Raw genomic sequence first — 26,967 nt, 5'->3', positions numbered from 1 at the left:
CATTCAATTGCAATTATGAGAGCGCTGACAAACACACTCACATGAAAGATCTTGTTTTTAAATTGAAAACATCGAAATTACCAAACAACATGTACATATAGGAAGTTTAGAGACGTGCACGTTTTCCTATACAGTCTATGGTCACTGCCGAATGTAAAAAGTCAACCGGTTTAAAGAAAGAACATACACTATCGACACTACATGCGTCTGTCCAGTCAACTGCAATCAGCTCTAGAGCTCGACACTGCCATCTAGCGACAGGGACTTGCACAGAAGACACCTTTGTGAACAACACCAACCCAAAAGCGTTTGAGAAAAAAAGCACACAGGACAGTCACAAGGGTTCAATTGCCGTACAATTGACTGCATGGATAATTGTGCATTCTCGTTATTAAAAACAACAGTGGTTTCTGTGCCACATTCACACACAAATGGGCTAATTGAGTCGTATCACTTTTTTATTCGTTTTAAATAATGGACATAAAGGATACACACTTTGGGCTGGCTCCATTTCATTCCCAGAGCTTTATGATTCAGTGAAGCCCCCCAACCTCCCATCACTCACACACACACACACACACCAACTTCTGTGGTTTGTTTCAACGTTTCGATTGAAATGGGACAGGATAAGAGGAATTAGCGTGGCAAAGACTGAACTAAGAGAGTGGGACGTGGAGAAAAACAAAGCAACGGGTTCAGAGAGCGGGGAGCGAAGAGGATTAGACAAGAGAATGAGAAGCTGGGAGCTAGAAGCAGTTTGAATTAGTGCAGGCGTCGCACCGATTGAATTCAGTGTGCAGATAGGAGGGCCTGACGCATCCTCAATGGATCTGCGTGGGGGATTTTGGACTTCAACACACAGCTCTCCTCTGCGCACCGCCCCCGATTCTCAATTTGAGACGCGGATTGTATGAATACATGATCAAACGGAGGGAGGATTAGAGAGACGAGTCAAGCGTCCCTGTTAACATTCTCATGTGAAATCAATTAAGAGCGTTCGGCTCTTGGGCAAGGTGTTGTTTTCATAAGGTTTACAGCGTTCCTCTAAAACAACATATAATTAGTGCCGTTTGAGAAGACGCTTATTTCTACCAACACGTCGAAGAATTGGTTGTATTATATTTGTGCCAATGTGTATTAGTTTTAATAATTAATAATAATAAAAAAAACATACGTGGGGCGGGTTGCAGCTGCACTACCACAAGGGAACTGGTTCAATAAATGACAGACACGGTTGATGCTGTCTCTAATGTGCTCTGCAACCAACCACTGCCGTCGAAGAAAGCTCATTTACATTTTGCTCAGCAAGATTCGTTTTTATTGATTATCAGCATACAACAGAAAAAAGCTATTATTAACCCTAAACAGTTATATAGCTTTGCCAATCCGTCTGTATTTGTAAGTTAAAGATCTGGGAGGGACAAACAGGAGAGGTATTTGTAGACAGTATAAAAAGTTATAAAATTATTCTGAATCTGTCAAGCTTGGAAACGACGTGCAGAATCATACTCTTCGGACCCTTTTGGAAATATTCAGTGGAGCAGACAAGCGATCAGAAGGAACCCTGCAAGCTGTGCTGAACGGCTGGCACTGTGCTCGGCGCCCGCATTGCCAGGGCTATCATTGGCGGAGGCTGAGGGCTTGGCGCAGTGGCCCTTGTTCTCCCCGACGCAGGCGGCATACGCCATAGCATGAGCGACGTAGTTCTGCTCCTGGACGCCGTGGAAGAGGTGAGCCATGGGGCCACGAGCGAAGACGGCCACGTCCTCCCCTCCGTGGGTCTCTTTGTCCAAGAGCACCGATGACTGCTGGACGTAATCCTTGGAGGCTGGGAAAGAAAGGAAACGCACCATCAGATCTCATTTCCGACCAATGGAAGCACTTATCTGTGCTGGTGACCAGGAGTTGGGAATGGGAACTCATTTACCAGCCTCTTACTGGGCACGCCAGCTCACCAGTATATAGAAATCACAGTTTACAGCAAATAGAATCTCTGACAACAAAGCTGGCTTTAACCAAGGGACGCTGCATTCTCTGGGAAAACCTTCAGCACCCATTCAAACTACATCTGGGGAAAGAGAAGCATGGTGGGGCTCAGTTGCACTCCGAGGATCGGTTTTATTTTGTGGTGCATGTCCAGTAATCTGTGTTCATTAAGTGACTCCTAATAAGCGGTTCAATCTGGCATTACCTGTATCAACTTTGCGGATATCAGGCCTGGTGTTGTTGACGATCTTGTACCCAGGGCCGTTTCCATAAAGAAGGGTTGTATACGGCAATAAATCCTTCCCGTACACTGGGGATTTTCCTGCCAGCGACACAAGATAAAGACCCAAGTTATCACAGCAGCATTAATGTTACCCTACACTTGTATTGCCGTGTCCCTGTTCTCATTCTGTTACACCCAAGCCACGCTCCCACAAGAGAGCACAGCCCACATATTTAAGACATGGCACGGTGCAGTTTGAATAGTATTCCAGAGGTCCCACATTTCATCCACTGGAATGCTAGTCCAGACGATACGCTGCGGATGAGGGATTAGTATTTAATTTGAAATTGATTAAACCTTCACTGTTTGGAAGTGAATTAATCAGGATACGTATTAATGAGGTAAACAGCAAAGCAGTCATTACAGAGAATTAATTTCAGGGTGGATCTGCAGATAATTATTGTGATGGTAATTGCATTGAGATTAATGTCATATTGTTTGAAAATAGGTCTCTCTCTCTCTCCCTCCCTCTACTTTAGTTATCTACATACACACACAGTGTAAGCAATTGAATTTATCAATACAACACAAATTACTATATTGTTATGAGCATTAGGATGTCCACTTTCTGCTTCCGCAATGATGTGCTCTATTCCCTGAATAATGAAGTGGTCTGGCACGGTTCTTTATTCTGTGGGGGATCTTTGCTAGCTGCTTCCCTGCTCATGTTAGCAGGTGCAATCATGCTGTAGTACACGAGCAATGGGCTAGAGGTTGTTTTTTTTTAATCGTCTTTCCATGTAAATGTAACTAATTAGTATTACACTACCATGCAGAGCGGAGGGCATTAGGGTTTAGGATTTACTGTTCAGGTTTCTTGAGTTACTTTGTAGTTCAAGAGCGTAACCCTTGTCAAGTATGCTCAGCACAGTACCAAACAAGCCGTCACACACTAACGATCTGCTGCTGAATGCAAAGGCAGATAATCCCAGTTGTTAGTGCCAAGGAGTGGGAGCTGGGACTCGGATCAGAGTTTTCTCAATGCCAGATAAGACACAGAGTTGTTGTGCGGATCTCGGGGCGAGCCATGTGACCCCAGTCGACACGCAGTAATTCTAATGTTGAGTTCACATTAAAGAGAGCTTGTCTGCACATTTGTTTAGAAGACTGGTTATGTACATGCAGAATGCATTCTGTTGTCCTGTGATTAGGTACTATATCTGCGTGTTCCAATGCCAGCTGTTTTTAACCAAGCCGGAGAGGTGTGCATTGCAGCATTGCAGTTGAATATTCACATGCATTAGATACAGTGTGAATGCAATGCTTGGGAAGCAGCAGGGCTCCTCCCGAGTGGTTACCCAGGATGGGGTTTCCTCTGAAGGGGAACCCGTTGAAGGTGAAGGAGTGCGAGTGGTCCGCGGTGACGATGGTCAGTGTGTCCTCCTCTGTGGTCAGCTCCAGTGCCCGCTCTACGGCCTCATCCAGCATCACCGTCTCGTGCAGCGCCATGGCGGCACGGCTGGCGTGGTGCCCCTGGTCGATCTTTCCACCTGTGGGCAATGCGTGCACACGCCATGAACACGTGCAGGACACGTCAAGACTGCTCAAACAACCAATGTCATACTACGGAATGGACAGTGGAAAATATACGCCTGTGTGTTCTCTCGTTTGTCCCCTAAATGTCACCTTGTGCACTAAACTTTAACCATCCATAAAGGAAGCCAATGTGTTCCATTGTGACCCCTCACAGCAATCATTTACTGGAAACCTTCTAATAGAACCTGGATCAATGGAGATAAACCATACAGTAAACCCCAACCAGTAGATCACATCTGTTTCCGTCTTCTTAACTAGAGAATTAACCCATTCCCTGTGAGAAGGCACTGCGATTCTCAACCTACCTTCCACCAGTAAGAAGAATCCATTGGGGTTCTTCTGCAGAATCTTGATCGCCTTTTCAGTCATCTCTGTCAGGGACGGGTCTGTGGTGGGATCTCTCTCCAGCTCGAATCTCAAATCCCCGGGTTCAAAAAGGGCTACAAGTAAATACAGATATATATATACATTGTCAATTGAGACAGCCAGCATTCTGAGACCTAGTATAGTTATTTAGTCTGTAGTTATTTGCATCACTCAGTGGTGGAAATTGATTAGTTTAAACAGAGTTCATAAACCTCACTTACCGAGAAGGTAATCTGTGGTGTTTGTGTCCACAGCATCAAATTCTTTCTTGTTCCAAACATAGTGTGCCACCTGTCCCAGTGCCAACACAACAGAACTTCACTCTTTCAGAAATTAGGTCACTGCCCTAAGATAGCTAATCAAAATACGTGTTAGAATATTAGATTGGTTTACTGGACTTCCTATACTGCAAGAGCGGTCTGCTGAATGGAGTTATCATTCCTAAGCCTGTTCACAGAGAGTTAAAGATGAAAAAATAGACAGACATCAAGCTTGTAAAGAACGAAAGCCCCATATTGAAGATTTCTGATTTCTAACCCCACAGTTCAACATCACTACATAAGAAAAGAAGAACATTTACAAACGAGAGGAGGGCATTTGTCCCATCAGGACTTGTCCATCTCTTAGAAGCTGATTGGTCTCAGAACCTTTTCAAGTCAGGTCTTAAAGGATCCAAATGATTCTTCCTCAACCACATGACTAGGCAGCCCATTCCACCCCTCACCACTCTCTGTGTGAAGAAGAGTCTCCTTCAGCAACATGACTAGGTAACCCATTCCATCCCCTCACCACTGTCTGTGTGAAGAAGAGTCTCCTTCAGCAACATGACTAGGTAACCCATTCCATCCCCTCACCACTCTCTGTGTGAAGAAGAGTCTCCTTCAGCAACATGACTAGGCAGCCCATTCCACCCCTCACCACTCTCTGTGTGAAGAAGAGTCTCCTTCAGCAACATGACTAGGTAACCCATTCCATCCCCTCACCACTCTCTGTGTGAAGAAGAGTCTCCTTCATCAACATGATTAGGTAACCCATTCCATCCCCTCACCACTCTCTGTGTGGAGAAGTGTCTCCTTCCCTCTGTCCTGAGTCTGTCTCAACTTCATTTCCAGCTGTCTTCTGGTCTTGGTTTCTGTACTAACTTACCTATTGAGTTCAGTTGCAAATAAAGCACAAATCACATGGTTATATATTCTTATTGACCTTGCCAGGCTTTCTCTTTTGCCACTCCTTTATCAGGTCCATCCCGTCACCTCGAATCCCCTGCGACGCCACGTCAGTCGGATACTCTGGGTCCTTGGTGCCCTTGGGGGTCATGTACTTCCGACCACCTCCGATGATCACCTAGAGAATCCCAAGGAAAGAAGTGGAAAATCCAGCATTGGGAACACAAGCTCTAGAGCAGGGGTCTCCCACCCTGGTCCTGGAGAGCCCCTATCCAGCAAGTTTTATAGGTGTCTTTACATCATCAATAGCTAAAGATCTGGAACACCTGTTAATCTTAACTAATTAAGCCAATAATTGCTCAATTAAGTAACTGAGACTGGCTGAAATGAAAACTAGAAGCTCCAGTGGCTCTCCAGGACCAGGGTTGGAGACCCCTGCTCCAGAACATAAAAACACAGCAATGCTGCCTGCCTGCCTCATGAGCGTGACCTCAGAGATGCCAAGGACAGGTAGGTTGCCCCCGAGGACTGAGTTCACTGGCTCCTGCAGGTGTTTGAATTATAACACATGGATAGAAAGAAGACTCCTATTGCACAGCAGTTTCAGCCATTCCAGGTTTTAATACAAGCTTAATTAGCCACAGTGTATAGATAACAAGCTCAGGTGTATGTTATTAAACTCATAGTGACACCAGAAATTGATGAAACTGCAATGCAATGGAAGTCTTTTTTCTATCCCTGGCTTGCCAGCCCAGCACCACAGCCCCCTACTCAGATAGAGGCAGAGTCCCTGGCTTGCTGACTCACGTCAATGTCGGTGTTGAAGATGAGCTGGTAGGCAATGTCCCGGCACCCTGCCTTCTTGGCACTCAAGGGCATGTCACTGTCCGAGTACCACGTGCGACTGGCGCTGTGCGCGTAGGCAGTGGCAGGCGTGGCATGCTGCACCCGCGTGGTGGTCACGATCCCCACAGACTTGCCTGTCAGGAGAAATAGGCAGGTTTATAGAGAGACCTATTATGTTGCAGTGCATTGGACACCCTCAATATGTCGAGTTTGTGTTTGTTTATTTATGCATTGAGTTGCTCAGTTCTACTTCAATATAAGATGTATGGTGCAGCAGCATCTGATTCCGCTGCATCCTCTGAAGGGGTTTATTCAGGATAACAAGGCGTAAGAGAGGCACCATGCCCCAGTTTCAGAAAGTTCTAACCCTCTGGATCCAAACAAAATATAAAAAAACACAACCTCTAATCTCTCAGGGCAAATTTCCACATAAGTTAAGAATTTTCCACTCTGCGTGTAACACCAGGGCAAGGGTTCAGTCTAAACTCAAAGTCCAACGGAATAAGATTGTGAGCAGGGCAGTCTGGGCAAGCGGGATGGAGTGGGGGTGCTATGAGGGAGGCACATCAAGAAACAGGCTGGTTTGCACAAGCAGTTCTGGTGCTTTTATTTGCAACTCACACTCCAATCTGCTCGTCCACCAGTCTCCATGCACTAGTACTAGCAGCGGCTCCCTGTGCGAGGGTGCAGTGGTGCTGGATGCTCAGTAATACCTCCCTGTGCGAGGGTGCAGTGGTGCTGGATGCTCAGTAAGGCCTCGCTGTACGAGGGTGCAGTGGTGCTGGATGCTCAGAAAGGCCTCCCTGTGCGAGGGTGCAGTGGTGCTGGATGCTCAGGAAGGCCTCCCTGTGCGAGGGTGCAGTGGTGCTGGATGCTCAGTAAGGCCTCCCTGTGCGAGGGTGCAGTGGTGCTGGATGCTCAGGAAGACCTCCCTGTGTGAGGGTGCAGTGGTGCTGGATGCTCAGTAAGACCTCCCTGTGCGAGGGTGCAGTGGTGCTGGATGCTCAGGAAGACCTCCCTGTGCGAGGGTGCAGTGGTGCTGGATGCTCAGGAAGACCTCCCTGTGCGAGGGTGCAGTGGTGCTGGATGCTCAGTAAAGCCTCCCTGTGCGAGGATGCAGTGGTGCTGGATGCTCAGTAAGACCTCCCTGTGCGAGGGTGCAGTGGTGCTGGGTGTTCAGTAAAGCCTCCCTGTGCGAGGGTGCAGTGGTGCTGGATGCTCAGTAAGACCTCCCTGTGCGAGGGTGCAGTGGTGCTGGATGCTCAGTAAGGCCTCGCTGTACGAGGGTGCAGTGGTGCTGGATGCTCAGAAAGGCCTCCCTGTGCGAGGGTGCAGTGGTGCTGGATGCTCAGGAAGGCCTCCCTGTGCGAGGGTGCAGTGGTGCTGGATGCTCAGTAAGGCCTCCCTGTGCGAGGGTGCAGTGGTGCTGGATGCTCAGGAAGACCTCCCTGTGTGAGGGTGCAGTGGTGCTGGATGCTCAGAAAGGCCTCCCTGTGCGAGGGTGCAGTGGTGCTGGATGCTCAGGAAGGCCTCCCTGTGCGAGGGTGCAGTGGTGCTGGATGCTCAGTAAGGCCTCCCTGTGCGAGGGTGCAGTGGTGCTGGATGCTCAGGAAGACCTCCCTGTGTGAGGGTGCAGTGGTGCTGGATGCTCAGTAAGACCTCCCTGTGCGAGGGTGCAGTGGTGCTGGATGCTCAGGAAGACCTCCCTGTGCGAGGGTGCAGTGGTGCTGGATGCTCAGGAAGACCTCCCTGTGCGAGGGTGCAGTGGTGCTGGATGCTCAGTAAAGCCTCCCTGTGCGAGGATGCAGTGGTGCTGGATGCTCAGTAAGACCTCCCTGTGCGAGGGTGCAGTGGTGCTGGGTGTTCAGTAAAGCCTCCCTGTGCGAGGGTGCAGTGGTGCTGGATGCTCAGGAAGGCCTCCCTGTGCGAGGGTGCAGTGGTGCTGGATGCTCAGTAAGGCCTCCCTGTGCGAGGGTGCAGTGGTGCTGGATGCTCAGTAAGACCTCCCTGTGCGAGGGTGCAGTGGTGCTGGATGCTCAGTAAGACCTCCCTGTGCGAGGGTGCAGTGGTGCTGGATGCTCAGGAAGACCTCCCTGTGCTAGGGTGCAGTGGTGCTGGGTGTTCAGTAAAGCCTCCCTGTGCGAGGATGCAGTGGTGCTGGATGCTCAGTAAGGCCTCCCTGTGCGAGGGTGCAGTGGTGCTGGATGCTCAGTAAGACCTCCCTGTGCGAGGGTGCAGTGGTGCTGGGTGTTCAGTAAAGCCTCCCTGTGCGAGGGTGCAGTGGTGCTGGATGCTCAGGAAGGCCTCCCTGTGCGAGGGTGCAGTGGTGCTGGATGCTCAGTAAGGCCTCCCTGTGCGAGGGTGCAGTGGTGCTGGATGCTCAGTAAGACCTCCCTGTGCGAGGGTGCAGTGGTGCTGGGTGTTCAGTAAAGCCTCCCTGTGTGAGGGTGCAGTGGTGCTGGATGCTCAGTAAGGCCTCCCTGTGCGAGGGTGCAGTGGTGCTGGATGCTCAGTAAGACCTCCCTGTGCGAGGGTGCAGTGGTGCTGGATGCTCAGTAAAGCCTCCCTGTGCGAGGGTGCAGTGGTGCTGGATGCTCAGGAAGACCTCCCTGTGAACACGCACCTGCCTCCTTGGACCACCTGAGGATGGAGGTGACCTCGTTGCCCTTCTGCGAACTGCAGACCCCGTTGCGGCCGGCCGCGCTGATCCCCACCGTGTTCAAGTTGGTCTTCACTCCGCAGAGCATCGCCGTCGCTGTACTCGAGCTGTCTGGGATCTGGAAGTCTACACTGTACGTCTGGCAAAGAAAACAATGAAAAGCTGAGGCATGCATGAGAACAGCAAAACCACTGTACCCCTGGTAAAAAATACAGGCACCGCAATTCACAATGCTACTAGAAATGTTTCTATAATTCAGAAGAAGGAAACCATACTTTGTCATAACAGCTGTTTCATATTAAACATTTAATTTAAAATCATTTAAAAGTATGAAAACAACAACAGAATGGCAGACCTGCAACAACAGAGATTCCAGGAGAGCCACGTTTCTCAAGCCCTGTTGAGACCTGCCTGGATTTAACGCAGCAGATAAAGTTGGAGAACCTTAAATGAAGCATTTGGTCCAGATGGCCTGTGCCTCTCCCCTTGGACAGGGCAGCGTGAAGCCCTGTGCCTCTCCCCTTGGACAGGGCAGCGTGAATCCCTGTGCATCTCCCCTTGGACAGGGCAGCGTGAAGCCCTGTGCATCTCCCCTTGGACAGGGCAGCGTGAAGCCCTGTGCATCTCCCCTTGGACAGGGCAGCGTGAAGCCCTGTGCCTCTCCCCTTGGACAGGGCAGCGTGAAGCCCTGTAACTCTCACCTTGGACAGGGCAGCGTGAAGCCCTGTAACTCTCACCTTGGACAGGGCAGTGTGAAGCCCTGTAACTCTCACCTTGGACAGGGCAGCGTGAAGCCCTGTAACTCTCACCTTGGACAGGGCAGCGTGAAGCCCTGTAACTCTCACCTTGGACAGGGCAGCGTGAAGCCCTGTAACTCTCACCTTGGACAGGGCAGCGTGAAGCCCTGTAACTCTCACCTTGGACAGGGCAGCGTGAAGCCCTGTAACTCTCACCTTGGACAGGGCAGTGTGAAGCCCTGTAACTCTCACCTTGGACAGGGCAGCGTGAAGCCCTGTAACTCTCACCTTGGACAGGGCAGCGTGAAGCCCTGTAACTCTCACCTTGGACAGGGCAGTGTGAAGCCCTGTAACTCTCACCTTGGACAGGGCAGCGTGAAGCCCTGTGCATCTCCCCTTGGACAGGGCAGCGTGAAGCCCTGTGCCTCTCCCCTTGGACAGGGCAGCGTGAAGCCCTGTAACTCTCACCTTGGACAGGGCAGTGTGAAGCCCTGTAACTCTCACCTTGGACAGGGCAGTGTGAAGCCCTGTAACTCTCACCTTGGACAGGGCAGTATAAGGGAAGCTCTCCATGCTCAGGACAGTCTCCTCTCCGCTCCGATTCTGAAGCTGGCCTTTCAGGATCCGTGCTGCCGTTACTGTGGCGATGTCCATTCCTGTGCGATAGCAGGAGAAAATGAGGATACTTCAGAAGCTGCTTGATGAGATTCTGGGATCAATAAGCTACTAACAACCAAATGAGCAAGATGGGCCGAATGGCTCCTCTCATTTGTAAACGTTCTTATGAACTTTCTAGTTTAGATTCACCGACAGGCTGTATTGGTCACTGCGGCGCCCCTTGTTTGCAAAGCTTTGTAAAAGGTGGACAAAGTAAACTTGACTGGATTAGGTGTGTCAGCATTTCACAGAAAGACTACCCCCGGGATGACTTGACTAACAATTCCAATGAACGACTGGGGTGTGGTTGGCTATGGTCCTGCTGGAGGCTGCCAGAGCGAGTACACTCACCGTCTCCCAGGAAGAAGACGATTTTCTTGGCCACATTGGTGTTGTGCTGCCGGTTCAGTGCTCTGCGAAGGGTGTCCTGGGCCTGAGTCCTCCAGAACCTCGGGTCCTCTTCATTCTCTAGAAAATGAAATTTAAAATAGAAACAAAAGCTCTCCAACAGGAATGCTATGAAGATCCAGGGGGACCCCCAGCATGCACTGTTCTACTCTGCCCAGATTCATTATTAGACCCACATAGGATTGCCCTCAGGTGTACAACTGCAGTTACTTAATACCAGGCATCAATTTAGCTGCGGTTGACAAAGTCATTAGTAAGTTGATAAGGAATGCAGCTCAGCGCTCTCGTATATTTTGGCTCTTGTTCAAGAGCATCGCAGTACCACCACTAGAAGACAAGCCCCCTTTTCATTGTTCTTCAACACATCCATCAACACGTCAGAGCGCAGCATTTACACACATTCAGCATTAACCTGGACCGTACCTAGCAGTCACACAGGACATTCCCACACTGACAATGAAACAAACTGATTTACATTCTCGCATCCGTAAGAACCTTGTATAAACAGGGTTTACACCCAAAACCACAATTCCTGCACCTACTGAACAATCAGCAGAACAATCGAACGGTAACTCTTTACAGTCGACGGTGGCTCAGTCCCAATGGAAGTGCCGTCACTCCATTGCAATGCCGAATGAATACGCATTTCCACCACTTCCGATGTGTCCGAGCGAGATTACCTGGGACAGCAGCGGCTCCTGCACACCAGAAAGCTGCCATCAGGTAAAGACAGAAGAACTCCATGTCTGATCAGAGTGCTGCTTGGCAGTGTGTTCTGCCCTGTGCCCTGCCTGGTCTGGTTTATATCTCCACAGCTCTCCTGATTGCCAGCCTTGCAATCTTATCAGAGCCCCATAAAAGACGTTTACACCCCCGATAACAGCACCGACCTTCAGCATGTTTTTCCACAATCACTCTGCACAGGACTCTGGCCCTGGGGCTACGATGTGGGCCAGACTTCAAGGTTCAGCACATCTATACATCTATACATGTGTGTGGAAGGGTTCCCAAAGACTTTGCTCCAGCGCAAAAAAACAAACACTTGATTTATTGGAAAGAATGTTTAATGTGTTTAATGAGAACAGTTAAGCATGTGAGAAATTGTAGAAATGTAAAATAATAAAACACAGAACAAGCAGGCTCTGTGTCAGCTGAAGCAACACTAATGCATTCAGAAACAATAAAATAAACTAGATGAATGAGTTTATCGGGTATTTATGAAGTATTTCTAAATGTAGGACTGTTGATTGTTTCATAGTGATGGATGGCACTAAAACCCAATACAGAACTACAGTAAACAAGTGAACGAGCTCAGAGTAACCCTGAGCATTCTTCAAACTGAACACTTTGTACAGGACCCAGCGAAACTAGAAACGCATCATTCAATGCGACATGAAAATATACCTGCGTGAGCAACCAAGGTCTGAACATGCACAGAACTTTACTACATGTCTATTTATGTCCATTACAACGAGTGTGTATATATAATATGTATCTAACTTAAATAGAATCAATGTCTCTATTTTGTGCATTAACTGAACATTTTACTGTAAAATGAGAAAGTAAAAGGACAGAGGAGCGGAACGTTGCTGTGGTGATGTCACAATGCCTCTGCGCAGTACAGCAGCAGCAGCAGCAGCAGCAGGACTCTGGGGCCGGGTGCTGTGAGGTTGGGAGCTGCCCTGGAGGCTGGCTTCTTGGGGGTGGTTGGTTTGGGGAGCAGGGTGGAGGTCTGGCTGCAGCGGGTGGCGAAGGGTCCCAGGCAGGCAGCGTACGCCATGGCGTGGGCGATAAAGGTGTCCTCGTTGGTGCCTTTGAAGAGGTGAGACCAGGGACCGCGGGCAAACACCGGCACATCCTCCCCGGCGTGCGTCTCCTGGGTCAGGGGCACCGCGCTCTGCTGCATGTAGTCCTTGTTGTCTGAAAACATGCCATTAGAGAACTGCACTGTAATACACACATTCAGGGTGTGACTGGGTTATCACACTGCGCTATACTACACTGTATATGCTTTATATACTGTGCTGTGGGTCAGGTGACACCTCCCAGGGCTCGGTTCCTTCCTCTAACAGGGTCTCATGAGCTGCTGCTGCTGCGTCTCCTAATAGCTCTCATGGGTTGAGAGCATCAGTAACCGGGGCTGCTTTCAAAGCTGCTCAATCAATGGTTTAGTTGCATTTCAAATAAAAAGCACAAACCAGCCAAGCCCCAGTCAATCATTATGCAAAGCGATTTAAATATTTTCTAAAATAAGATAAGCTGACTGCGCAAGGGCAGCAGAGGACCTAATGCAATAGCAACCATTAACTTTGAAAGAACATTACAGAACCAGACAGAGCAGCTGTGGCAGTGTCCTGTGAGTAGGGTGTTACATTACAGAGCAGCTGTGGCAGTGTCCTGTGAGTAGGGTGTTACATTACAGAGCAGCTGTGGCAGTGTCCTGTGAGTAGGGTGTTACATTACAGAGCAGCTGTGGCAGTGTCCTGTGAGTAGGGTGTTACATTACAGAGCAGCTGTGGCAGTGTCCTGTGAGTAGGGTGTTACATTACAGAGCAGCTGTGGCAGTGTCCTGTGAGTAGGGTGTTACTTTACAGAGCAGCTGTGGCAGTGTCCTGTGAGTAGGGTGTTACATTACAGAGCAGCTGTGGCAGTGTCCTGTGAGTAGGGTGTTACATTACAGAGCAGCTGTGGCAGTGTCCTGTGAGTAGGGTGTTACTTTACAGAGCAGCTGTGGCAGTGTCCTGTGAGTAGGGTGTTACATTACAGAGCAGCTGTGGCAGTGTCCTGTGAGTAGGGTGTTACATTACAGAGCAGCTGTGGCAGTGTCCTGTGAGTAGGGTGTTACATTACAGAGCAGCTGTGGCAGTGTCCTGTGAGTAGGGTGTTACATTACAGAGCAGCTGTGGCAGTGTCCTGTGAGTAGGGTGTTACTTTACAGAGCAGCTGTGGCAGTGTCCTGTGAGTAGGGTGTTATATTACAGAGCAGCTGTGGCAGTGTCCTGTGAGTAGGGTGTTACTTTACAGAGCAGCTGTGGCAGTGTCCTGTGAGTAGGGTGTTACATTACAGAGCAGCTGTGGCAGTGTCCTGTGAGTAGGGTGTTACATTACAGAGCAGCTGTGGCAGTGTCCTGTGAGTAGGGTGTTACTTTACAGAGCAGCTGTGGCAGTGTCTGCTGACCCTGCCACTCCTACATGGGAGAGTGCTGTTGTGTTGTATCAGTTAGATTGTCCCTCCTGTATTTATACTCTGAAATGAAGGGAGTGCATGAAGCCCTGTGCTCACAGGTGCTGTCGTTGCGTGGATCAGCTCGGCTCCCATTGGCTAGGCGGTATCCTGGTCCATTAGCGTAGAGCAGAGAGGTGTAGATCATACCATCCACATCACTCTGCTGCGGGGCAAAACCTGCAGGAGCCGAGGAGAGGGTTACAATTATTGAGCATAGCAATAGTGCGCTGTAGCTAGACATGCACTGCAAACCAAACACACAGTACATCCACACAACACACAGTGCAAACCAAACACACAGTGCATCCACACAACACACAGTGCAAACCAAACACACAGTGCATCCACACAACACACAGTGCAAACCAAACACACAGTGCATCCACACAACACACAGTGCAAACCAAACACACAGTGCATCCAGACAATTATACTGGAATTGCTGAAATAAATTACGACATCTTTGGATTTTAAATTTGCATTACCGAATATGGGATTCCCGCGGTCAGTATAGCCCCCCAGGGTGAGCGTGTGCGAGTGGTCAGCTGACACCACGGTCAGTGTCTCGCGGTCATTGGTCAGCTCTCTTGCCCGCGCCACAGCCTCGTCCATCAGCATGGTCTCGTACAGAGCCAGTCTGGCCTTCCCATAGTGATGCCCCACATCGATCTTCCCTCCTGTAGAGAGGAGGCGCCCACATAAACAGGCATGGCCCTGCTGTGCAAGAAACTGTTCTGGCATGGCTAACTACTGAAACATCCGCCATACAGCGTGACCACATAATGCTGCTTCAAATGGTCGGGCCATTCCGTAGCCTTTTTGATAAAAACTGCTAATACGATTCAATCAAACAAATCTTGGTCCTGCCTGAGCTGCGACTGCCCTGCCAACGCCCTGTGAATACGCACCCTCCACCAGCAAGAAGAAGCCCTGGGGGTTCCTGCGCAGGACCCGGATGGCCTTGTCCACCATGTCTGTGATGGACGGGTCTGTGCTGCTGTTCCGGGACAGCTCGTACTGCATGTCCCCCGGCTCGAAGAGACCTGCAATCACAGCACAGCAGAGCCTGAGTGGGCCATTCAACACTGGTTCAAAACATTCTGCTGATGGCATTACACCTGCATTCTATTATAGCCCTAACCCCCTGCTGGTCAATATACATATTGCAGGGTGTTTGGAACCCAGAATACCCTTCCTACACTAGAACCCTTGTTTAATGCCTGGGTCTGCTGCTGAATCTCAGCTGGGCTCCACCAGCCCAGCCCCACACTGCTGGAAAGCCTGTTGCACTTGCACTGCACAGAGCAGCACATAAACAGCGCAAGGGCTCCCCCTGCAGGCAATATGACTTTACATGAAATGAAATGATTGATGACTTGCAGCACTGGATACTGTACATAGCCTTGAGCTGGTTAGTTAATCCCACGTCTGTTTAGTTTCCTTTCTTCTCTCATCTCTGTGTCTACAGGTCTGTTGTTGAACATCTGCACTGGCAGTCTGGGGATACCCTCTACACATCGTCTCAAGTGTAGGGAAGTGGCTTCACAATTCTGCCTGATTGCTCCAATGAAACCCTGAAGCCCCTCACCCATCAAGTAGTCTGTCTGCTCTGGATCCACCTTGTCCAGCGCGGTCTTGTGCCACACGTACACTGCCCTCTGGAGGAGCAGAGAGGCAAATCACTTCACTAGCAAGAGCACCATTTATGGAACTTTTTTCTCCATGAGAAAGGCAGTATTTTACTGGGCTGAGGAGGTCTGCTAGAAATTTGAGAACATTCATTTTAATGAAGGATTGTGTATTTATGACTGCCGGAAGGAAAAATGGATTGTTTAAACCCATAATGATGACAGGTTATGACAGAAGCACCAGGTATATCCATATATATATATTAATACACACCGACAGGTAAATAAGAGAGAAAGTACAGGCAGAGTTCAAGACAGATTTACGAAGAATCACATAGAAGTGCACACATGCTTGCACACAGTACACTGATACAGGACACACATCCCTTCATCCGATTCATCAGTCCCAGTCTGAAACTCTGACGCACCTTCCCTGGTTTCAGCTCCTTCCACTTGTCAATCAAATTCACCCCGTCCAATCGCCTGCCCTGAGAGTTGGGATCAGTTGGGTACTCTGGGTCAGGGGTCGATTGGGGAGTCATGTACTTCCGACCTCCACCCATGATCACCTGGAGAGGAACACTCGTACCGTCACTGCTCTATCAACGCGTCTCAGACTGCTGCTTCACCTGGAGAGGAACACTCGCCCCGTCACTGCTCTATCAACACGTCTCAGACTGCTGCTTCACCTGGAGAGGAACACTCGTCCCGTCACTGCTCTATCAACGCGTCTCAGACTGCTGCTTCACCTGGAGAGGAACACTCGTCCCGTCACTGCTCTATCAACACGTCTCAGACTGCTGCTTCACCTGGAGAGGAACACTCGTCCCGTCACTGCTCTATCAACGCGTCTCAGACTGCTGCTTCACCTGGAGAGGAACACTCGTCCCGTCGCTGCTCTATCAGTGCTTCTTAGTTATACTGCTGGTTCTTGTGGTGATTAAGCATTGGGGGGACTACACAAGCATGGAGAGCAGAGGGCTATTGTAAGTGCAGACCCCTGGTACCTCGATGTCGGGGATGTTGTGGACGAGCTGGTGGGCGATGTCGGTGCAGCCGTGCCCCCGTTGAGCCTCAGGGATGCTGGAGTCGGAGTACCAGTAGCGGTTCACACAGTGCGCGTACGCAGGAGCCGGGGTGGCGTGCTGGACGATGGTGGTGGTGACCAGACCCACAGACTTACCTGCGGGGCCAGGGAAGCAGTGAGGGAGGGAGGGGAAGAGAAGAGATAGAGGAATGGAATGTGGGAGTGAAAGGGAGACAGGGGACAAAGCATGGAGAGAGTGAGGGGTATTGCTGCAGGAGTGTTAGCACTCTGCTTCCCAGATGTAGAGTCCAGGGAATCCCCTATAGCATCCTGTAACACAATGTAGTGCACGCTGTGCTGGACCCCCTGGTTCTCCTTACCTGCCTCCTTGGCCCAGCGCAGTATGGAGGAGACCTCGTTGCCGGCCGTGGTGTTGCACCGGTCGTAGGTGGCATTGGCACTGAGCCCCACGGTGAACTTGTTGGTTTTCACTCCGCACAGGAAAGCTGTGGCAGCGCAGGTACTGTCAGCGATCTGGGAGTCCGTGCAGTACGTCTGAGAGGCAACGATACAGCAGCTTTACACACGTTACTGAAGTTTCAAGTCCACTTGCATTACAACTGGAATCCTATCTCTGAAAGTCAAATGTAGCAACTCTCCTCGCATGTCTCTAGTTTAGGACTCATATTTATACATCTTTCCTATTATTCGTTAAACACAGGCTGGATGAACCCTCATTCAAACAGCATGCACATTAAACACAGGCTGGATGAACCCTCATTCAAACAGCATGCACATTAAACACAGGCTGGATGAACCCTCATTCAAACAGCATGCACATTAAACACAGGCTGGATGAACCCTCATTCAAACAGCATGCACATTAAACACAGGCTGGATGAACCCTCATTCAAACAGCATGCACATTAAACACAGGCTGGATGAACCCTCATTCAAACAGCATGCACATTAAACACAGGCTGGATGAACCCTCATTCAAACAGCATGCACATTAAACACAGGCTGGATGAACCCTCATTCAAACAGCATGCACATTAAACACAGGCTGGATGAACCCTCATTCAAACAGCATGCACATTAAACACAGGCTGGATGAACCCTCATTCAAACAGCATGCACATTAAACACAGGCTGGATGAACCCTCATTCAAACAGCATGCACATTAAACACAGGCTGGATGAACCCTCATTCAAACAGCATGCACATTAAACACAGGCTGGATGAACCCTCATTCAAACAGCATGCACATTAAACACAGGCTGGATGAACCCTCATTCAAACAGCATGCACATTAAACACAGGCTGGATGAACCCTCTTACCTTGGAGAGAGAGGTGTGTGGAAAGGAGTCCATGGCCAGAGAGTATTCCTCCCCACTCTTCCCTCCCAACTGTCCCTTTAGGATTCGGGTCGCTGTGATCGTGTTCAAACCCATACCTGGAACAACATGCTCAATAACCTGCTCAACCCTTTCAGAGCTTCAATGACACTCAATACAGTGCTTTAGTATTTCACACCTAGAACACAGTGCTCTTAGTATTTCACACCTAGAATACGCACTCAAGGCATGGATTAAATAACTTGACAGTAAGTCAAATCATTTACAAACACAGTTGTCATTAGCTGGCTGATCACTGGGTTTATACAGTCATTTATTAATATGTATTTCTTAGCAGGCGTCTTTATTCAGGGCAACTTAAGTATCACATTTCACTCAGCAATCTAACCATGAAGCATTCGGACTGGTTTAAGGCTATATGTGCGATTAATAAAGACTAGAGGTTTACACCTAACTAAACTCTCTGTTTACTTCGTTTCCATGGAGTACAAATCTGGGGCAGCAGTGTGGAGTAGTGGTTAGGGCTCTGAACTCTTGACCGGAGGGTTGTGGGTTCAATCCCCAGTGGAGGACACTGCTGTTGTACCCTTGAGCAAGGTACTTTACCTAGATTGCTCCAGTAAAAACCCAACTGTATAAATGGGTAATTGTATGTAAAAAATAATGTGATATCTGTATAATGTGAAATAATGTATAATGTGATATCTTGTAACAATTGTAAGTCGCCCTGGATAAGGGCGTCTGCTAAGAAATAAATAATAATAATAATAGTTTACCAGCTTGCACGTTGGGACAGGTGCTTGTGTTCCTAAGAGCGGGTCTTTGTCTCCACCTAGTGGCGAGTACGCTGAAACTACAGTTCACAATACTACTACCAGTAAGTCTCGAGATTCTGTTCTCTAAAATGGAAACTCCTTGGCAATGAAAAAACAGTAAAAGCAAGGACTGTTGCACATTTGCACCACTAGGCGGACAGCTGTTTGTTAGGACACCGCCGCAGCGAGATGCTAATCTGGAATTTGTAAACCTAATCTAATTAAATAAGAGTTCACAGGATCGTTGTTTTTGTGTACCTGCTTTACATACAATTAGTACAACTCTGAACGGGTTCACACACACCACTCTGCACCTGGCCCTGCTTTCACTCACCATCACCAATGAAGAGGACCAGGTTTTTCGCAGTCTCAGTCGAATCCTGGTGATCGAGACTCCTCTGCAGACGCTCCTTTGACAAATCGTACCAGAACTTGGGCAGTCGCTCTTCATCTGGTCCCAACACACAAACAATACACGTCCTGAATATAGTGACCCGCACAGAGGGCCAGGGCACTGCCCCGCACACTGGAACTCTGGCCATTTGTATGTATATTATAAAACAAAACAAAACAATTCTACTTTAACTTTTAAAATAAAAAGTGGATTTCAAGTTCTCATTTCATGTTTTTTTTTTAAATTTTATTTTTTATTTAACCCAGGATGGAAACTACTTGTCTGTCCACTTCACAAAGTCAGTGCTTATATTGACTTGCATTGTTTGCACACATTGTTAGTATAAACTTAAGACAGCGAATCAAAGCTTTAAAAAGAATAACTAAAAACATACAAAACAAAGCCACTCTCTCGGCTGGCCTGTAGGTTACAGTTTCATAATCAATCAAATTCTTACCATAGTTAAAATGTATTCTACACTTCACCACTGCACATTCCTTATGGGAACAAGCATCCTCCAGAAGACTATCCTTGGACTAACAGCTGATGTTTCAAACAGAGTTACCTGCAAAAGAGCCGACTGGCGTGGCAGAGCTCCTGAGAGCCACGCAGGCAGCACAGACGAGGAGGAGGCGGCTGTGGGAGAGCATGGTGTCTTGCAGGCAGCTAGCAGAGTCCTCTCTTATACCCCTCCGTGGCGTGACAGAGACCACCTCCAGCTCAGCCAGGCTCCAGGGACACAATGAGCTGCACGATCAGGTAGCGTCTCCAGATAATCACATTAACCCAAACAAAGCCCTTCTGAATGGGGCTCATTCCAGTCCCGCTGGGCTGCAGAACTGTGGTAGCAAACCACCCCCAATAACACACTTACACAAGTGGCTTGTTCAATGGGTTGCTGGCACTAATCTAGAATGTGGTTGCCATTAGTTATAGGGTAACTAGGAGTAAGGTTTATATCAACTTTAATTTGATTGCACAACACACTTCAACATCTCCTCAACCCAACACTCTCCCCAAAGAAACACGTCCATGACAGGAGGCACAGCAGTACGTTGATAGTCTTTATTTGCAATTTCTTTATTTTGTCTTTTCCAGTTTCTGACTTGAAAAGAGGCATTAATTTTTTAATTAAATACTTAAAGAAAGCAAAAAAGTATTTACAAATTTCATTTAAATTGTAATCAATGAATTCAGGTGGATAATTACAAGCACCTTCTGGTAACTCAGGAAAACTCTATAAATACAGGAGAATCCGACGAGTTAGTCGGGGGCGGGGGGGCCGGGGGGGGGGAGAAACGCAGCTCAAAAAAAAAAAAAAAATCACATGGCATACATTAGTTTTGAAAAACAAAAAAAGAAAACCAATAAAAACAAAAAAGAAATAACTTCCATATTTACAGGACTGTCCGAAAATATCTTTCTACTAGCAGTGATAGAAGTAGCTCTAGGGGTCGTACTGTTCTTTGTTTTAAAGATGATTTCTATAGATTCTTTAAGTTTTTAAGAATGATTTTTAAAATTCGCTACAGGCTTGTTAAAGGCTTTGAGACCCCTTTAAGTGTAGGAGAGAGAAGAAAAAAAACAGGCAGCAGGGGAGGAGTGGGCTGCATCAAGAGAACACTCCTAAATCATCCTACACCTAAAAAAAGAAAATAAAATCACCTACCCTTATTTCATTTTTATTAGGCCGCCACTTTAAATGCATATTTAAAACAGCAGCCTTTAAAGTTTTATTTGTTTCTCTTCTGAATTTTATCAAACATGAACTGTAGAGGTTTAAAACAGAAAAAAAGATAAAACTTCGAATACTGAGGAATTGCACTCCCACAGTTCTTTTTATTTCATTTTATTTGTTAGACATTTCACCAGAAAAAAAAAAAAAAATCAATGATCGCACACTCAAAGCGTTCCAACTCCCATCCTCCTGTGGAAGGATCGCTTCATCAGTATCTAATGCAAGCCATGTATAGAAACAGTCTAATTGTCCGACTCGTCCTCGGCCTCCCGCAGCCAGGTGAAGAAGGCGGTGACGGATTTCAGGGCCACGCCCTTGCCTTGCAGCTCAGCAGGGTCCTTGCTCAACTCCCACTTGTAAAAGGCCTCCTCTTTGATGACGTCCTCGTCGTACAGCGCGTCGAAGAACATCCTCAGCAAGTCTGTGTACAAACAGGAGAGAGTGAACTGAAATCCTGAACACTGTGCAGGGCTGGGAACGGGCCCCGACATCCCGAACACTGTGCAGGGCTGGGAACGGGACCCGACATCCCGAACACTGTGCAGGGCTGGGAACGGGCCCCGACATCCCGAACACTGTGCAGAGCTGGGAACGGGCCCCGACATCCCGAACACTGTGCAGGGCTGGGAACGGGCCCCGACATCCCGAACACTGTGCAGGGCTGGGAACGGGCCCCGACATCCCGAACACTGTGCAGGGCTGGGAACGGGCCCCGACATCCCGAACACTGTGCAGGGCTGGGAACGGGCCCCGACATCCCGAACACTGTGCAGGGCTGGGAACGGGCCCCGACATCCCGAACACTGTGCAGGGCTGGGAACGGGCCCCGACATCCCGAACACTGTGCAGGGCTGGGACCGGGACCCGACATCCCGAACACTGTGCAGGGCTGGGACCGGGACCCGACATCCCGAACACTGTGCAGGGCTGGGACCGGGACCCGACATCCCGAACACGGTGCAGGGCTGGGAACGGGCCCCGACATCCCGAACACTGTGCAGGGCTGGGAACGGGCCCCGACATCCCGAACACTGTGCAGGGCTGGGAACGGGACCCGACATCCCGAACACTGTGCATGGCTGGGAACGGGACCCGACATCCCGAACACTGTGCAGGGCTGGGAACGGGACCCGACATCCCGAACACTGTGCAGGGCTGGGAACGGGCCCCGACATCCCGAACACTGTGCAGGGCTGGGAATAAGGCTACTGTTACACCCATTCCACGTTTTAATATGAGCTAGATTATCTGCAATGTGTAGGTAATAAGCTCAGGAGTATTATTAAAAATTCATAGTAAAAAAACAGGAATGGATCAAACCGCTATGCAATTTAAGTCTTATTTCCATCCCTGCATGCACACACGTATCATCAAAAGAAGCACACATCTGTCTTCACACACAGGTATGCTAAAGCAATGCATGGCTCGTTACTCATTTAAAAAAAAAAAAAAAAAAAACACACCTGCCAACGACCTCATCACCACCCCAAGTCCCGCACTCACACCCTGAGCCAACGACCCCATCACCACCCCCAGCCCCGCACTCACACCCTGAGCCAACGACCCCATCACCACCCCCAGCACCGCACTCACACCCTGAGCCAACGACCCCATCACCACCCCCAGCCCCGCACTCACACCCTGAGCCAACGACCCCATCACCCCTCCCCGTACACAGAACACTCACTTGGTGGCTGTTCTAATTTGACCAGCAAGGCCTGCAACGCGTAGAGTGCTTGTAACTCCTTCTCTTCATCTATGAGGTACTTCTGCAGGACTTTCGATCTCGACACGATCAGCTTGGTGTCCAGGCGGCACGGGTTCTCAACTGAGCGGAGAAATAAAAAAAGAAACAAAAAAATCCGGTCACACCGACAGATCGGAGCCCAGACTCAAACGAATTGCAATCAAACCCTGGGATTGGTTAACAGATACTAAGGGTCATTTTTTTTCAAAAACCTCAACAGGTATTTTGAGGGCCGATTTTAACCTGCAGTGCTGATCAGCGAGGGTATACATTCGGCTCCAGACCTCGGGATAAACGGATACTCACAGATAATTGCAGACTGGCAGATTGAAGTCATTACTGCCCGAATTACAGTGTTGGAGGCGACCTGCTGCTCATCCAGGTTGGCCTGTTGAAAGAGAAGATTGAGTTTAATACTGCATCTGTCAAGAGCAGGATGACGCATCATCACACAGCTGAGGACTGGGAAGAAATCAAGTCTTCCACAAGCTGCCAATACTGCAGCCACTTGCAAAACAGAAGGAATGAAACAGTCGTAATACTAAACCAAGACGAACCGAACAGCAGTTTTGTAACTGACTTGGTGTGATTGTTTCCAGTTCAGCTGTATGTGTGCCAACACCCCTCCTCATACAAGCAGAGGAGAGGATGCTGAAGTGCAGCCGCTCACCTCCACCCAGTCGTAGATTCTTTGGTTGTCTGCCTTCTCCTTCAGTAGCTTGTCCAGTTGCCTGCACAGCTCTTCTGAAGACAGCTCCTTTTTACTTGTTTTTTCAGAATCGTTTCCCAAGGTAAATTCTACTTTCTATAGCAACAGAGAAGAAAATCTGTGTTAGCCCTGCTCCCAAAAAACATCACCTAGTAAACAGACCATGCAGGCAATACAGATGTGCTGTAATCTTTGAAGGGACAAGTAGGTAGCAGCCTTCGTTGAGCTCACTGCCCAGCCCCTCTGCTCTTCCTCACCTTCTCCGTGACGAACTTGTTGACGTCCTCATCCTCAGGGAGGAAGTCCTTCCAGCTCAGCCCCGCCTCCCTCCACAGGGCTCCTGCTTTCTTGTGGCTCTGGAAGAGAACAGGCAGACAGACCAGCACATTACACAGGGAGGAACACAGATACAGGCACTGTCAGTCGTGACCCTACAACGGGCAATGCTACAGGGACACAGATACAGGCACGCTACACTGTCAGTCCTGACCCTACAACGTAGAATGCTATTGACTCGTTGCACACTAGCAATGGGTACAGGGAGCAAGTCTCCTGGCTGGATTTCTGTTCTATGTCAATTCACCATCATTGTTAGGACTGTTGTGCTGCCCTGAATCTCGTCCATCCCCAATTCAGGCCAGGCACAAGTCACAGACTACAGTGCAAGATTGACAAAACGTTTCAGACTACTGCCTGGCCCATAAACAAATGCATTAGTCTGCATAAAACTCCATTAGAAAAGGTACCATATCCCCTTAACACCATATCCTCCAGTCATGCACTAATCTAGATCAGAAGGAATACAACTGAAGACTGGACTGTACTCACCATTCCTTTGCACAGTATGGACAAGATTTCTACTAACAAGAGGCCAGCTTTCCCCAGTGGCACCAGGGGCTTGGACACTTCCCTGCCAGGAGAGGGGTGGAAGGAAAAGTGTAAGTGTGACTGCAGTGAGAGAGGAGCCAACAGAAGAACATTAATGGTGTGAAAGGGTTTTAAAAGGGTACTTCTAAATCATTTTAAAAAGTGAACCGAATTGGAAGAGGAGATCTTCAAGTTGAATTAAGAGATGGAGTGAACACTGTTTGCATGAAACTCTGTACAGCCTCCTCTTGTGCAAGAAACACAAAAGCAGTTTTGCAATGTAAATGCTTGGGACTCCCATTACAGGAAGCGTTTTGTGCACATAAAACTGGACCTGCCTTTCTATCAGCTACTTTTTAATAACAATCAAACTGAATGAACTAACTTATATCCTTATGAACTCCCTCAGCTCTGACTAACTTGAGACTGGAGAGCGTCCTGCCGGTACGATGGGAGCTCCTTTTCCTAGAGCTGTATACAGTGTGATGTGCCGAGTGTCACTCACTTGAACAGCTCCTCCATTGGGATGCCCCCCTCGTGCAGCATGGGGGCGATGAGCTCTGCCAGGTACAGCCAGATGTGCGGAATATCGATCTCCATGTCCTCTGCAATCTCCAGGATCTCCAGCAGACTGTGGGAGACAGGCATGAGTTCACCGTTCAAACACCCTGCTTACAAAAGAGCTCTTAAACACTGCACAAAAATAAGACAATGCTGCAAAAACAAACACACAGCTTTCAATCAATTGTTACACAATTTCACACTACTGTAACCCACTACGACTACTGCAAACAGGCATTCACACCGCAGCTGAACAAAGCAGTAGCACCAATTAGTCTTGGGTATCAGAGTAATAGCAAGCCCCAGATTGTTAATGGCTCTACTGCAATACACAATGTATTAATAGTGCTGGGCTTGCCAGTGGCCTTATCCTACGGTTTCATGCAATGGCTCCTGTCTGGAGTGTCAAAGTCCAGTGCAGTCACACCTTACCCCTTGTAATACTGCTCCGTGGACAGGGAGCTGCTTACCCCTTGTAATACTGCTCCGTGGACAGGGAGCTGCTTACCCCTTGTAATACTGCTCCGTGGACAGGGAGCTGCTTACCCCTTGTAATACTGCTCCGTGGACAGGGAGCTGCTTACCCCTTGTAATACTGCTCCGTGGACAGGGAGCTGCTTACCCCTTGTAATACTGCTCCGTGGACAGGGAGCTGCTTACCCCTTGTAATACTGCTCCGTGGACAGGGTGCCAGCCTTGACCAGCTGGTGGAGCAGCAGGCCCATGTGTTCCCTGGCTATCATACTCCTCTCCAGCGTGGACTCAATCCCGTTCCGCACGAACACAAAGAGCAGAGACACAGAGTTCATCTCCTGGACACACTGCAGGGCTTCCTGTCAGACCAGGGGGACAGAGTCAGCTCCATGTGAAACGGTGTGTGTTTCTAACCCAAGTGGCAAGCATGCATTAAGTAAGAGAACACCAACTTCATTGGCGACAGCCCCAGGTGGCTTACCTTCATATCGTTGATGTGCAGGTACTCCTCAATAATGGCTTTAGATTTCTTGTCAAATTCATCCTCAGTGAGGGCAGGCTTAGAGGGAGTGGGTGCCGGGGCAGCGGCTGGCTCTCGTTTAACTGAAATAAACCAACAGAAAAAACACACATGAAATACAAGCCGATAGAACACTTCCATAGGGGAAGGGTTATTGAAGAGGGCTATGAAAGTGTTGGAGAGAACTGGAGTTCTATCCAGGTGAAAGAGTAGAGGAGTGAGAAGAGGAAGCAGGAATGTGATGGACACCGTTTCCAGTAGATGGCACAGATTATGGGACATTCACAAGGCAAGTTGCATCATACACACATTTTTAGGTTTTAGGTAAAGGTTTAAGAGCTCCTACACGCATCACAGTGTGCTAGTTCTGTAACATTACATGCTTTACACAAACGGTGTACAGCACGTCGGCAAATGCTTTGTGAGTGAGGTGTCCCTGTGATGGCACTGACCCGTCTCCTTGCTGTGCTCCCTCTCCCTGCTCCCCCTGCGCTCCCTGTCCTCCGTCATGCTGGCCACCCTGCGGACAGGGTCCTGGGGGCCGCGGGGCTCTCTCTCCCGGCTGCGGTCGCCCGTCTCCTTGCTGTAGCTCCTCTTGGTGACGGACGGGCGGTTCTTGTCTGCCCGGTCCTGCTGCCTCTCGAATCTGTCTCCCCTCTCGTAGCGCTCTCGGCTCAAGCTGGTCCTGTGGGGGGGAGGGAGGGAGGGAGGGAGGGAGAGGAGAGTTGTCAGATCAGGACGGGACTGGCTGGCAGGAGGCTCCCCTCGGAGGGCTGCTTGGCTTCGGACTCACCTCTGAACCACTCTCCTGGCGTCACTGTCTGTGGCCGTGGAGGTGGAGGAGGAGGTGGAGGTAGAGGAGGAGGAGGCCTGCTGCAGGGCGGAGAACCTGTTCAAGGTGCTTGTTGCAGGTCTGCCAGACTCTGGAGCTGTGTGGAAACAAAGCATTCATGTTCAGTGGGAAGCAATGGCAAGGGGACTGTCATTACAGTGACTTTGCAATTCAGGTTACTCTTTCTTAGGTGGGAGGGGGGGCTTGGGTAATGCAACATATTCTAGGGAAAGATCATCATGCAGTTCACTGTCACCTGGCTCTGTTTGGTGATAATGGGCATTGGGAAATCCATTGCTTATGCAGGTCCTTCTAGCTGAAACTAGTATATCTGTGAACACCAAGCAAAGTAGACGGACATCAGTCCCAGAAACTAGACTAGCCAACCGGAAAGCTGCAAAGTGAGCTTTAGCCTCCAATTAAGC

At 49.1% G+C, this 26,967-nt stretch overlaps 3 protein-coding genes across 15 annotated transcripts in view; all 3 read right to left on the bottom strand.

The window, feature by feature from the left end:
* Window positions 1-603: 603 nt before the first annotated feature.
* Window positions 604-11,481, bottom strand: alp3 (alkaline phosphatase 3). Its single transcript, XM_059034253.1, has 11 exons — window positions 11,325-11,481; window positions 10,588-10,704; window positions 10,120-10,235; window positions 8,807-8,981; window positions 6,145-6,317; window positions 5,375-5,515; window positions 4,393-4,462; window positions 4,111-4,245; window positions 3,568-3,759; window positions 2,192-2,308; window positions 604-1,828 (listed from the first exon to the last, which is right to left on the bottom strand). Exons 1-11 carry the CDS (start codon window positions 11,386-11,388, stop codon window positions 1,533-1,535), a joined length of 1,596 nt encoding a protein of 531 aa, XP_058890236.1. The 5' UTR covers window positions 11,389-11,481; the 3' UTR covers window positions 604-1,532.
* Window positions 11,482-11,504: 23 nt separating this feature from the next.
* LOC117416810 (alkaline phosphatase-like) lies at window positions 11,505-19,858 on the bottom strand. Its single transcript, XM_034028199.3, has 11 exons — window positions 19,660-19,858; window positions 19,035-19,151; window positions 17,868-17,983; window positions 16,906-17,080; window positions 16,506-16,681; window positions 15,927-16,067; window positions 15,459-15,528; window positions 14,779-14,913; window positions 14,356-14,547; window positions 13,928-14,047; window positions 11,505-12,564 (listed from the first exon to the last, which is right to left on the bottom strand). Exons 1-11 carry the CDS (start codon window positions 19,742-19,744, stop codon window positions 12,245-12,247), a joined length of 1,647 nt encoding a protein of 548 aa, XP_033884090.3. The 5' UTR covers window positions 19,745-19,858; the 3' UTR covers window positions 11,505-12,244.
* A 287-nt stretch (window positions 19,859-20,145) lies between these two features.
* Window positions 20,146-26,967, bottom strand: part of LOC117417165 (eukaryotic translation initiation factor 4 gamma 1-like) — a 44,712-nt gene continuing 37,890 nt past the window's right edge. For all 13 annotated transcript variants that reach the window (XM_059034228.1, XM_059034230.1, XM_059034227.1 and 10 more), the window contains 11 exons: window positions 26,504-26,639; window positions 26,163-26,395; window positions 25,672-25,793; window positions 25,377-25,549; window positions 24,661-24,786; window positions 24,117-24,198; window positions 23,546-23,644; window positions 23,250-23,384; window positions 22,886-22,967; window positions 22,520-22,660; window positions 20,146-21,253 (listed from right to left, as the gene is read on the bottom strand). In XM_059034228.1, coding sequence (XP_058890211.1) covers window positions 21,075-21,253; window positions 22,520-22,660; window positions 22,886-22,967; window positions 23,250-23,384; window positions 23,546-23,644; window positions 24,117-24,198; window positions 24,661-24,786; window positions 25,377-25,549; window positions 25,672-25,793; window positions 26,163-26,395; window positions 26,504-26,639 — 1,508 coding nt within the window. In that variant the 3' untranslated portion in view covers window positions 20,146-21,074. The remainder of the gene's footprint in view (window positions 21,254-22,519; window positions 22,661-22,885; window positions 22,968-23,249; window positions 23,385-23,545; window positions 23,645-24,116; window positions 24,199-24,660; window positions 24,787-25,376; window positions 25,550-25,671; window positions 25,794-26,162; window positions 26,396-26,503; window positions 26,640-26,967) is intronic.

Source organism: Acipenser ruthenus, chromosome 12, assembly GCF_902713425.1.
Source record: "Acipenser ruthenus chromosome 12, fAciRut3.2 maternal haplotype, whole genome shotgun sequence".
NCBI classification, from domain to species: Eukaryota; Metazoa; Chordata; class Actinopteri; order Acipenseriformes; family Acipenseridae; genus Acipenser; species Acipenser ruthenus.
This window is presented reverse-complemented; position numbering and strand designations above follow the sequence as displayed.